The sequence below is a fragment of the Prionailurus bengalensis genome, chromosome C1, assembly GCF_016509475.1.
Source record: "Prionailurus bengalensis isolate Pbe53 chromosome C1, Fcat_Pben_1.1_paternal_pri, whole genome shotgun sequence".
Lineage (NCBI taxonomy): Eukaryota > Metazoa > Chordata > Mammalia > Carnivora > Felidae > Prionailurus > Prionailurus bengalensis.
The window spans coordinates 135,190,771-135,205,169 of NC_057345.1; the positions used below are offsets into that span (position 1 = coordinate 135,190,771).

A 14,399-nucleotide genomic window follows, 5' to 3' on the forward strand; every position below is an offset into this window, starting at 1 on the left:
ATCAACAAAGTTATTCATTAAGTAATTCAAAGCTATACTAAATGCTATAGAGTTTAAACAAAACATCCAGACTCAAACTATAGGAATACATTATCGACCTAGACACGTCAGATATATTACCAGCAAAATAAAAATATTAGGCCTATACATGAAAGGCAATGAAGATTTACATCATAGACAGATGAATGCATTAGAAGTAGAACACATGGATACATCTATTACTGAGAAAAGCAGTCGTGGAATTTCCATATGGCTGAATGACAGGGATATGACAGTTAACTGCCAGTTCTTCATCAACACTGAAAATGTAAAAATATGGTTAGATTTGACCATTTAAACTAGACAATTTAGTCTAAAAGTAAACGATTTTCACTGTATGAATTTTTACTTCTCTTTAAAAGGGTAGATAGCATAAATACGAATCATTGGTAGATATTGTCCACATACCCTTCTTTTTTGAACTGATCATTTATTTTGTATTTCTACAATATCTACGTGGGAAGTAGGTGGTTAAAACAAAGCACTCCTGTTAAAATGTTCTGCATTCCCTCTTCCAGTTATTTCCAGATTTAATCGTGATTTGTGTTTCAAGCAAGTCACCTGAAGTTTCATAATTTAGCTTCTCAGGCTACAAGTTGGGGATTGAAAATATGACTTCTATTTACACTGAGCATGTGAAAAAAAGAGAGATATTAAATGACCAACAGTATATATATTAAGCCCAAACTTACCCCTTCTTCCCACTCTGACACAGGGAGTTACGTGCAAAGTTTTGCAAGCTCTAAAAGCATGTGCTGGAGAGCAAAGCAGTATATACTACAGCCTCATGAAAGGAATCAGGCAGGAGGCTGAAAGAAATTTTAAAAACTTGATTTTTCTTTTCAATCATCTTTGGGTAAGGCATTCTTATTTCAGTAATTTAATAAGTGGTACAACAGGGCAATTCCTAATACAAGAAGTCGGATTGGAAAATATGAGTGGAGACAATTCAGTACTTTGTTATGTTATCCATGTGATGGTTGGAGAAGTGTTTTGGAATCTCTTGGGGTTAAGAGCCTGATATAACCTTATTTTGCCATTTCTTTCTTGATCTCCCTCCCTGGACACTTCAGAGTGGTAAGATGATCTTCACTGCCACCAGCTTTGCCCTGAACATCCTCCCAGACTCAAAGTGTCAGGAGATCTCAGATGCTAACACAACTATCTACACCTGATGTCGATCTCTATGTAAAAGCTAACCAAAAAAGTGACAAGAAGCCTAGAAAGTTGTTTGTAATAGCATTTCCTTTAGCAACATTTCTGAAATGTTAGCTCTCCAGTATTTCCAAATAAAAAAAATAATAACAGCATGTGAGTGTAACATGGGAATACCATGAAAACAGCAGTTTGGCAGGAAAGGGGGATATTTCAAAATAAGATCCCCAGAAAGAAAAGTTCTGGCAGATGCACAATTCTGGATCATATTATCTAAAACACTGGATTCCGGAAAAATTTGAGGGTTTTCTTTTGTGGTTCTTATCCCTTAATAGAATGGTAGTGAGTGTTCATCATCCAAACCGGGTTGATTCCTCCTCCCATTACTAAAGTTGAAAAAATAAATATACAAAGGACACTCATTACAATCAGCTTTTTCATCTCTAGGGTGGTTTTAACACCATTAATGCTATGTTGGGTATAAAACTTAAAAAGCCTTCAGTCCTTGGGGGGAGCGTCGCATACATATACAGAAGTTGAATCACTATGTTGTACACCTTAACGTAATGTAAGATTGTGTGTCAACTGCACTCAAATAAATACTAATACTAATACTAATACTAATAATAATAAAATCCCTCGATTCTAACTATTCTTTGGTGTGAGCAGCTTTAACAGCAATTAAATCTCTCAGTGGGTTAAGAGTGGTGCTCAAAGCTAATGCCTTTGGCCTGAGTGTTGAGACTTAAATTGTATATTGTTATTGAAAATTCTTAGGCTTTCAAAAATATTCCTTTTGGGCTTGAAAGAAAAGATCACCCATCAATGGAAAAAAGAGGAACGTATAAAGGAAATAAAAGTAAATTCTAAAATACCTGGAAAGCGAATCCCATTCAGGTTAACTTTTTGTGGAGATGAAAATATGTAGAATTAAGAGCAATTCCTCTGTAAATGAGATTAAATACTTTAGAATTTAAACTCATATCTCTTTAGTCTCTTTTCATTTTTGAATAAAAAGTTTAAATGGGAATGGAAAAAAAATGCTCATTGGCTTAACATAAATCTTTAAATTGCAGTAAAGTTCACCCTCAAAAAGTAGTTGAATCTCTGAGGAAAAAGAAAAGGCTGAATTCTATTTTCATAAATGATGGATTATTGTACCACACTGTGTATTTTCCAGTAAAGTGTCCTTTTATTTGCACTGTGTGATTACAAGTTTCTAAAAGTATGTGTGGGGTCACTTGGGTGCTGTGGGAAAATGGAAGGAACACTGTTCTGTTAAAATCAGTAGTGAAATCAGAAGCAAACTATGTCCTGATTATCATAGGCATGTGTTTAAATTTTGCCTTCCTTAATTGGTGATGTTGTATTTACTTAAAATGAACAATTTGGCAAGTTTTTCTCCCTTGACAACAGAAAAGCGTAAACTGTTTTATAAGTTTGGCTGTTGAAATCAGATTTGTAAACCACAATATTCAAAGACTTTTACTGCTGTTTTACAGGGACCCCATGATGGACTTGGCTTTATAACCATGTGCTTTTTACATTTTTAGTTCGTATTTATAGCACTTTCAAGTTATTTGCTTAATAAAAAGTATGCTGTATATTATAGTCATCTATTGACTTTAACTTCTGCATTACTCTTCCTACAACAAAATGAGTGGAATGAATGATAGCAAAGGCCTTGTAATTTGACTTGTCATCTGAGGATGATTATTTATGGCATCAGGAAATGGAAGTGGACGCTGTAGTCTGTCTCTAGGAAAGTCATTAGAGGCAACTTTGGAGAGTTTGGCTGTGTTAAAACCAGTGTGATCACACCCAAGACTGCTACTTTCTCAGTGTTTGTGAGAAGGAAACAAGATAAAGCAGTTAAAAATATTATTTCATGTTCTTTGAAAAAACAATACACCTTACATATACATGTATGAGCCAGATGTACATGGCTTTTCACATGTAGAGCCAGATGGTGGGATTAAAAACAAAACAAAACAAAAAAAAGAAAACAATATACATGTTTTACAGTTTATATGTGAAATATTTTGCATATATTTCATAGACATTTAATATATATTTTATATATAATATTATGAATGCAAACATATTAAATATATAAATATATATTTACATAATTATTTAAATGTTTGCATTAAATGTTTCTATATAGTAGAATATGCATTTATTCATATATATCTGTTTAAATATATATTTATATATATCATATATAAATATACAAAACATAGAAAATATAAAATGTATAAATACATTTTATGTTTTTATATAATATATTATATTTTAAATATTTTTATACTTTGTATATTTAAAACTACATATAACATAAACATATTATATATGTAAAATTAAGAATAGTATCACCAGAGTACCTAAGGGATTCTGAAAGATATAACTCACTATATAAACATTTTCATAATCTTGCATTTATACTCTATATACTTTCTTTTTTTTTTTAATTTTTTTTTCAACGTTTATTTATTTTTGGGACAGAGAGAGACAGAGCATGAATGGGGGAGGGGCAGAGAGAGAGGGAGACACAGAATCGGAAACAGGCTCCAGGCTCTGAGCCATCAGCCCAGAGCCCGACGCGGGGCTCGAACTCGCCGACCGCGAGATCGTGACCTGGCTGAAGCCGGACGCTTAACCGGCTGCGCCACCCAGGCGCCCCATATACTCTATATACTTTCTAATCACATCATTTTAACTAGTTCTAAAAAGGCAGATAAAAATGCCTCCTTTGATTCTGTATTTCTTGGCATTCTGTCATGGAAGGTGACAAGATTTTGAGGAGAGACTAGAAATAGAAAATATTACCTTTGATAACCTGTGAAAATTTGGATGGATTATGCCCTATTACTTCAAAGGCAGACTTGAGACCAAAACTAGCCTGAGAAAGATTTTTTTTCTGAAGGACGTTAAGTGTTTCTTCAGCCTCTGATACTAGAACCCAGACCATGGGGTTTTGAGACAGTTGTCAGTTGAAGCAGCATGTCTGACTGGTGGTCACTGCAGTGACTTGATCCAGATAAAAACTGATAAGATATCATGTAAAGATAGTACATTAAGATGCCCAGAATGACTTCCAATCATGCAATTTTGAGTTGGTTAATGCCTGATACTTATGGCCCTATAAAAACAATTATTGCTTATGTGGGTTCTAATGGCAATTGCTGTTTTTCCAAAATCATCTGAGGTCAATTCCTCCTCTAAGATCCCTTAGTCTCTTGTACTTCACACCATGCCATATGAGAATTACATAGGCCATATGCATTTTCATTCACAGTGGTTAATTCCAGCCCTGCCATGTATGTACTAGGTGGTCAGTTTGTGTTTGTTTATTTTTTCATCACCTAGCAGAATACCAGGTAAAAATCTTATGAGACTTGTCCCATATCCAAACTTGACCTTGGACAAGTTACTTAACCTTTTTGCCTTAGCTTCCTTGTCTCTAAATGGGTAGAATCATTTTACATACTTCAAAAGTTCATTGTGAGAGTTCAGTCAACAAATATTCAGTGAACATTTACATTTACATGCTGAACAATGTTTGAGGTATTAGAGACCCATTAGTGAACAACATTTACAAAAGTAGATGAAAACCTCTGCCCAGGTGGACCTTACATTGTAGTAACATTAAGTTAAATCATGTTATATGCTTAGGAAAGTATCAAGCATGTAGTAAGGTCTCAATACATTTTGGATATATTATTATTAACCCAATTGAATGATTGATTTATTCTAAAATATGATTTGAAAGGACAAGAGCCTCTATGTACCTAATAAAGTATTCCAAGTCCTCCCATTATGTCAACAATTGGGTTAAGACAATGAAGGGCCCAGTTAAGTTCTATTATCTTAAAGAGAAAATGAATCAGTCATTAATAATAAGATACCTTGAATGTACTTAGACTCTATGCTTAATGAAGGTCCAGAACTTAAGTGTTATGCTCATCATGAAGTTCACAGCCTTTTAGCACAGAGCCTGATGATCAGTAAACATTCAGCTAATATTTGTCTAGGAATGAATTTGATGCACACCTAACTTTGAAGATAGAGCTTAGAATAGGAAGCTGAGGATAGGGGATCAATGAAGACACTGAAGAAGGCTGAGACAAATTTGTTTCAGAATTTTACCTAGAACTGGTGGTAATTTCACATTAATAACAAAAATAAGAAATATTTACTTCAGAAAAAGAAATCACTTTGAGTCAACATAAAAAAGAAGATTGACAAAATTATTTGGGCAGGCAGGACCGTTTAAAACACCTGAATTACCTACAAGCAGTATATAATCATAATCGATTGAAATGAACAATTTGAAGAGTTTTCCCTTTAATGTAGATGAATTTTTCTTTGACTATAATTCTGTGTATAGATACAAATAGGTGGAATTATGCAGATAAAGGTCATCATATTAAATATAAGGAAATGAAAGTGAAAATAAATTGTGAATGTATAGAAACTAACCACATTCTCATTGCACATTCAGGTGGCAACACAGCTAATATTTTCATACAGCCAAATTTTTACTCATATGCAGTGTCTAAACAGAAGGTCTTGAGCTATTAATTCCAGTAGTTCCATAACTACCGCTTTCTATTCATATTTGAATAAAGTAATAATCATAAAGGATAAATTTACTGAAAGCTTTTTTTTAATTTCTAGTGTTCAGACTGCATCATAGTGCTTCCGATACAAGCGACAAAAACCGAGTTAAAAGCAGATTAAAGAAGTTTATCACCCGAAGACCTTCTCTGAAAACTCTGCAAGAAAAGGGACTTATTAAAGGTATAGGCCTTTTTATGCTTTTACTGTAACAGTGATAAATGAATATGCCTCTGTGTCCATAGCTATTCAGCTCTAAAGAAATATTAGGATATTTTATTCTTTTTAGGTTGTTTATTGAATGCTCTGCTCTAACAGAGGGAAAAAAACAGTTGTCCACAAAACTAGTCCTGAGAAAATAAAGGTTGCAGCACAGAACCATTGAAAACAATACTTAGTTTTGCCCTCAGCAGAGCTGGGCTCTGCACCAGGGGGCAGAGAGAAGAAAATCCTAGCAGCTCATCAGAATGAACCCATGTCATCATGGGCCTGGACAATCCAGGTGCACACCTACAGTCCCAGAATGCTTAATACCAGCAGCTCTTTTCACCCTTAGATGTGTCCTGATTTGGATAATAAGTTATCTGATCACCCTAATTATAGTCTGAAGTGAGCGCTAGGAAGAAAAGTCCAAGACAAACCGATGTCATGAAAATCTATGGATTTGGAGGCTGGAGAACTAAAAGCTCAGTCTAAACTGAGATAAGTAGGTACTTTTGCAAATATATCTAAAGTAAAGAACAAAATATTCTAGACCATCCTAGCCACCACAATAGAAAAATGTAGAGTCTGGCATTTGACTAATTAGAATTCAAACCGGGGTTCTACCACTCACTGATATTGACATTGAACAAGTCATGACCTCTCTGATCATCAGGTACCTTATCTGTTAAATGGGGATACTTGTACCCATCACTGAGCAGGCATGGAGAAATAAATGAGATAATCCATGTAAAGCATTTAATAGAGTTTCTGGAATTAAGTGTTCATAAATGTTCCTGTTATTAATGCTATTATTATTCACTACTGTTGTTATTAGTGTCACGGTGCCAAGAGAGATGAAAAAGGATGGGTGGATACATAGAACCAGTGATGTAATAGATAGGGTATCCTAGCGGCCCATCAGAATAAACCCATGTCACCATGTGCTTGGACGGTCCAGGTGCACACCTATAGTCCTATAATTGGATATCACTTACAAATTACACAGTAAAATGTATTATTTTCCTAGCGAGACAACATATGCATTAAGGCCATTATTTTCCCTGCTTTTCCAATTTCCTAGCTGATGGATGGATAGATTTTAAAAATTGACTGTAAGGAGAAATTTGAAAATGAACTAAAATAAACTCTGAGAACAAAATTAAAAGATGGATCTTCATGGGAGCCAAAAGGTGATTTAATCACACAATCATTTCTTAAGAACAGGGAAAAACAGATCTCAATATTTTCAGCAATAGTTAACATGAGAATTACTGAAATGGGTTATAATAACTGTCTGTCCTACCAATTTCAGTCCATTTTTAAACAGGGGAACTTATCACAAGACGCATATGGCATTTTGAACCAATTGTAGACGGTAAAATTTTATGAAGCAAGAGTGGAAAATTCTTTGAATGTACCCATTTGGGGGTTGAACTAGCACCTACTCTAAACCAGGCTTACCTCAGACTTATACTCTGAAGATATCCTTTTCAGGGCCACTTACAGTATTGGGTCCTCTACAGATTCAACTTCATATAATAATATATCAGTACCTTCACTTGTATCTTAGAATGCACCCCACAGATTATAATTTTCTTTGAGAGGATTCAGTTGGAGATTGCCTACCACTCTGAAGAAAATAGAAAACCAAATCAGTAGACCAAACAATCCCAATTTGGACATAAAGTGCAAATTTTCCTGACTGTGGCAAAACAAAAAGGGTTTTAATTCAGGGGCACGGTCTGGCCTCCATCAAAATGCTAAAGAATTAACAACTACCGTGCTCTAGCATTGGTCTCAGAAAGCGGCAGAACTGGATGCCTAATGCAGTTTTCATACTGATGTAATGGAACCACTGAACACACTCCGATGGGTACATTTCCTATCCTAGAGCTCCATTAAATTTCCACCATAGCTGACCAATGAGTCAGTATTCATTAGTAGGGCTATGGAAAATCTATGTGAAATTCTGATTTGATAAGCTTCCATTGTTGTCTTCAGTGGAATTTTCTTCCAAATACAGATCAAGTTATGCAAATATAATCACTTCTTGGGCTTGTTTCAGTTTTAACTGTGAATTTTTTAAAGCGCTTACTGAGATTTTTTTTTTCTTTTCACTAAGTGAAAAGCATTAAACCAATTTTTAAAAATACGGGCCCAGTCAAATTTAGTACTTTAAGTCTATTTTCTTAGCATATTTAAGACAAAGACTTAGAGAAAGCAATGAAATCAGTGTTTTTGATCAGTTATGCAAAATTACATAAAATAAATGAATGATTAATGGTTAAATGACTCCACGTAACTCTTTCAAAGAGAAGTAGTATTCAGAAAGAGAGATTATGGCCTTTAAAATTGTTCTCTGTGTATCTGCCCACAAGAATATGCATCAAATTCTTTCAACAGTCTAATCTTCTAGGTCTGGAATAAAGTCCTTCACAACAAGGTTCAGGAAAACTGTGATGATAGTTTGGATCTTAAAAGTGAGCTTCCTGACACTTGGGAGGGACTTTGCAGGGCCACAGCCATTTTTCAAAGTGTTTTTACTCCTTTATGTAATGTTTCCAACAGGCTGAAAGGCCTGAGCTTTGAATGCAGCCAGCCTTTATTGAGCACCCAGGGCGGAGCAGGAAAGGCTATGCCTTCTTAACTGTCTAATGCCTAGCAGATCAACATCCCCAAAGCACTTTCTGTGAAAAGAGAATTGTCTCAATATCACACAGTCTGAACTCAGTCACAAACTCTTCCTTCAATATCTATTTTTTGGGACTCATGGAGACCTGGCCAAAATGTGCTTTCGTTGGCTAGAAGCTAGATCTGGAAACAGTCCCTTGATGGGGCAGCATTTTCTAATTTCTTTAGTATCACTAATGAGAAGGGTACATTAGAATGTCAAAAAGAGCTGGCAGATAATTATGGATGATGACTCAATGGAAAGAAATCTTAATAGCTCAGATGCGTATAGCAGTCACTATACCACTGCTGTGGCAGCTTCTGAAAAGCCTTCAATTTCTCCAAGTGCTTTCACATTTGCCAAGAAAATGGCAAGTACCTTTTAAATGTGTGAGTTTATCGCATTGAATGTCTTATCAAAAATAAAACTCAAATAAGTTTAATATGTAAATTATAGGCAAGAGGGTACATTTTAGGGTGGTATGTATGTTTGTAACATATTTTCTACTTGATTTTGAAACTGAAGTAAGAGCTCTTCAGTGTCAGCCAAACTACCTTATATAATCTTTCAAATAACAACACTGACATCCAAGGACAGAAAACACTTGCCAGTGCAATTTCTAGAAAGGATAACAATTGTTTGTTTTGGGGGAGCAACTAGTATTTCCTTATATCAAAATGATAGAATTAGAGAGGACTGTATGTTTAGAAAGTAGTTTCTTTCATCTTCATGTGGATAAAACCATAATGGATGGTATTAGTAGAAACTGAAAGTAATGTTGTACTACCTTATTTTGTAATCACTACATTATAAAGGAAACAACCTGATTAAAGATTAAATAGTATGCCTCCAGGATTTATGATGAAAAGCAGTGCTCCCCTGCCTCATCTCGGTTTTGCTCCTTATGAGGCACTACTTGGCACTGTTTCTATCCATTGTTTTCCTGGTGGTTGACTCCATAGCTTATGTTATTGTTATCTGGAATATTGTATCTGGAATACAGGTTAGTTAGATTTTGTCAATATCTTCCTTATCTTTCATGACATAATGTCTTGATTTATCAAGCTTAGATGTCATCTCAGGTTTCTTTTACAAATAGACTGAATTCAACTCAATTAAACCAGACCTCATCCACCTGGCCCTTTTCCCCCCCAAGTACTCAATGGTCAAATACAACAGGTCTGTGTCTCTCCAATAGCTTTCTCTGTAACATCCAATATACTTAAATCTCTACTTAGTGTTCCAGTAACCACAGAAAGCTGAGACTTAGTGCTACTGTTGACAAGACAAGTTTAGTGCCTTTTCCCCACTCTCATCTCCTCTGTCTTTGCTACTGTGATTCTTACTTCTATATCATAAAAACTCATTATTGCACTGCTTTCTATAATTATGACTCATTTGTAGATTGATTCTAAAAGCTAAAAACCAAAAACATCATTCATACTATTACGATTATGTAAGGTTGTTTCCTGTAACTCCAAGGACTAGACTTCATTCTCTGTTCTTACAATATCATGACCTCTGTGATTCTCAAATAATCCTCCTTGATTGTAGTGAAAAAGATTATCATTTCTTTTACATTTGGAGGTTGCATTAGTACATTTACACTGTTTCATAATCACAACCAAGTCCTCCATGTTTTCCCTCATATTTTGATCTAAATGTGAAGAAAATCAGGTACCTGCATTTACTTTATATTGATCATGTAAATATTATGGAATCGCTGACCAAGTCATGTGCCAGATAGGATTAACATGTCCTTGAGTTCAATGTGATCACTTAATGGACCACACAAATTATAATGTGCTTATTTTTTTAAGTTTTTATTTTTATTTCAGTCAACATACAGTGTTACATTAGTTTCAGGTGTACAATATGGTAATTCAGCCCTTCCGTACATCACCCTATCCTCATCATAAGTGCACTCCTTAATCCCCATCACCCATTTAGCCCATTCCCCCATCCACCCTCCTCTGGTAACTACTAGTCTGTCCTCTATGGTTAGGAGTCTATCTCTTGGTTTGTCTCTCTTTCTCTGTTTTTTATAATGTTCTTATTTTTTAAGCTCATGCTTCATCATTTGCTTACAATCATGCTATATTTTAGTCTGATACTTTTTTAAATGTTTATTTTTGAGAGAGAGAGATTGAGAGAGAGTCAGAAAGTGGAGAAAGAAGCAGAGAAAGAGAGAAAGGGAGACACAGAATCCAAAGCAGGCTCCAGACTCTGAGCTGTCAGCACAGAGCCGTATGTGGGGCTCAAACTCATGAACCACAAGATGATCATGACCTGAGCTGAAGTCAGATGCTAAATCGACTGAGCCACCCAGGCACCCCTAGTTTGATACATTAAAAAAATGTTTATTTATTTTGAGATAGAGAAAGAGAGCATAACTGGTGGAGGGGGAGAGAGAAAGAATCTCAAGCAGACTTCACACTGTCATCGCAGAGCTCCATGCATAGCTCCATCTCACCAACAGTGAGATCATGACCTGAGCTGAAATCAAGAGTTGGATGCTTAACAGACTGAGCCACCCAGGCCCCCTTAGTTTGATACCTTTTCAATTGTGCTTTTCTTGTACAGATTCCTCCCCCCTCCTCTACCGCAGAGCTTTTTTCTTGCCTCTGGGCCTTTATGTCATCAAGGACTTTAATCTTCTCAGTTAAACAGTCTGTGTTCAACTCCCTAGACTCCCTAGAGTCCCTAGAATGTGACTCCCTGGTTTTTTTTTTTTTTTTTCCCCAGAATATGTTCTCAACTCCTTCTATCACCTCACCACACTTGGATTGATTGTTTTCCAGGCTTTACCTGGAATCAGCCCGTGATTCTCTTTTGCTGAACTTCTGAATTGTATTCACTGCCTTCTGAATCCATACCTTCTCTTTCATGCTTTAATTCCTTCTATTACTATGTAACAGCCTCCAGTAACTCATTTAGAAAACATGAGACCTTGATTGTCTAAAAATATCTTCAGTATGCCCACACTTGATCAATAGTGTAGTTGGGCATAAAATTCCATTGCTTCTAGAATACAGAGTTGTAGTTTCCATTCTTACTCCTGTTACTTTGAATATTTTTTTCTTTCAGAATCATTGGTTTTTTTGTCTTTATTTTGAGATTCTGTAATCAAGATAATGTATATGGTTGGCAGAATTTAAAAACATTTACTCTGCTTAGCACTCAAAGAATTAAGATTCTCTTCAGCTCTGAATTTTTTTTCTCTCTATTACTATGTTGATAAGTCAGTCCCTCCCATCAGTTTTCTCTGGTTCTTCTTCTCGGATCCTTATGATGTGAGCATTTAGATCACCGGGATTTATTTTTCCCATATTCTGAAAGAATTCTCAATTTTATCCCTTTGTCTTTATTGATTTAACTTTAGCAATTATATTTTCAATTTGTTAGAGTCTTTCTTATTCTCCATTCTTTTTCTTTTCTTTTCTTTTCTTTTCTTTTCTTTTCTTTTCTTTTCTTTTCTTTTCTTTTTTGAATATCCCACCTTTACTCTCGTACCTAATAATGAGGACGGACTGTGGCAGTTAGCACTCAATAAATATTAATTAATTGAATAAGTGAGAAAATAGAAAATAGAGGATACTTTTCTAACTTATCCAAGGATATAAATTAAAATGTGTTGTTGTCATTTGGACTTTTAAAACTTTTTATTTTAAAATGTCTCATGTTCTTTAAATTATCAGTTTTACATGGATATATTTCACTCATTCTACTTATATCACATTAGTGACTTAGCTCAAATGTCTGGTGGGCAAAGGATGTTCATTCTTATTACTAAATGAGGCTCCATAGACTAGCTAAAATTCTATGTACATGGTTAGAGCTTGTTAATGATACAGTTTTGCTATAGGGTAATGTGTAGGGACTGTCACATTTGTGTCAAACATGAAATATTTCCAAAAGTTCCAGAATGCCTTATATACTCTTGATAAACTTAATCAGTCAATATTTTTTATTATGATAGAAAAATTTACACTCCATTTTACAATTCAGAAAATTGAGTTTATTCGAAAGTACAGCAGCTTTAGGTTTGTAGCTGGATTCTGCTTTTTGCCAGCTAGATAACTCAATATTTGGTTACTGACTCTTTCACCTATGAAGTTTACATCATAAAATTTAAATGAAATATGGAAGAACTTCACACCGTGCCCAGCTTATCTTAATTACTTAGCAACTTTCTTCCTTCCATCTTTCTGTCCTTCTTTTCATCTTTCTTTTCTTCCCTTTTGGCCCTCTTCTTTTTCTTTATTACTTAGGTTGATGGAGCAAATTATGGTCAAGATGGCCTTGGGAAACCATTTTCTCAGGTATTCCTTTAAAATTTGGGAAATCGGGGCGCCTGGGTGGCGCAGTCGGTTAAGCGTCCGACTTCAGCCAGGTCACGATCTCGTGGTCCGTGAGTTCGAGCCCCGCGTCGGGCTCTGGGCTGATGGCTCGGAGCCTGGAGCCTGTTTCCGATTCTGTGTCTCCCTCTCTCTCTGACCCTCCCCCCGTTCATGCTCTGTCTCTCTCTGTCCCAAAAATAAATAAACGTTGAAAAAAAAATTTTTTTTAATTTGGGAAATCAATCCTGGCAATTGACAAGGAAAGGCAGTAGTAACTTGCTTACTTCAAGGGAAGAGTGTAGATAATTTATGGTTGGCTCATATTTATCTTTTTTGTAATTTTCATCATGATACTCTTTATACATAAATGGCCATGAGCTCATTTTCTTTTCTAGCTACACCAACTTATACAGTGTCATCTAATTGCTGGAACATTTAAGTAATTACCCACACAGGCACAACTAATTGTTTAAGGTTTCTGTCACATGAGAAAATAATGTCTTTGAAATTATAGTACTTTAATAAAATATGTCAATTATATTGAGAAGTAAAGAAAGATTTGCCATTCACATTTCAGATTCAAGCTATAAGAACTAAAATTTCAACAGTAATCTTTATGAATAGCAAAATCATTGAGTTAAAAGGAAACTATTTTAAAAATAATTTGTTAGAGCTGATGTATGACAGAGTAACCTACCTGTCACATTGTTAATTTAAGCAAAACATTTATGAGCAACACCACAGTATACCTTTGGGTAGAGACATGCTCCAATTCTGCCACTTTATCAGTGTTAGTCTGAGAGTAATTGTATTTGAATTTATATACCAGGGCACAGGTCTATCATTTTGGGCCTGAAATACTCTCACAACTTCCACAATATGCACTAATGTGCTTAAAAATATCTTGTAAATCTTCTTTTCTTTAAACTTCTTTATGGTTCATAATTGAACTATGATCCTTACGTGTGAGCTATGTCATGATTTAATATTAACCAAAATTAATAGCCAACCTTAAGCTTCTTTATCTTGGCCTACAAGCTTCCTGGTTCCTTTGCATTTATAGTTCCCAGGCAGTTTCTGTTATTTAAAGGCTCTTGGGAGCAAATGTGTTGGTAATAGAGTAGCACATAGCTAGCTTTTGTTCAATAATAAAATGCAGGTCACCATGAGAGATGGCAAATGTTGAGAAAAAAGTGCACCTGGGTAACAGGTTAAGCCCATGTCTTTTAAAAGCCTGTTATTCAGAGAGGAAATGATCCCAGTCTTAGGAGATATTAAAAGCAGAATAACTTGGGAGCAACAAGAGAAAAATGAGGTCCAGAAATGGGAGTGAATTAGGTAAGGGGAAAAGGAATGAGCCAGAATAATAA

The 14,399-nt window shown here is 35.2% G+C and overlaps 1 protein-coding gene across 1 annotated transcript in view; it reads left to right on the plus strand.

The window, feature by feature from the left end:
• Positions 1-14,399, plus strand: part of ARHGAP15 (Rho GTPase activating protein 15) — a 620,330-nt gene that overhangs the window by 354,428 nt on the left and 251,503 nt on the right. Inside the window, exon 9 of the mRNA XM_043576628.1 lies at positions 5,875-5,997. Within this exon, the coding sequence (XP_043432563.1) occupies positions 5,875-5,997 (123 nt within the window). The remainder of the gene's footprint in view (positions 1-5,874; positions 5,998-14,399) is intronic.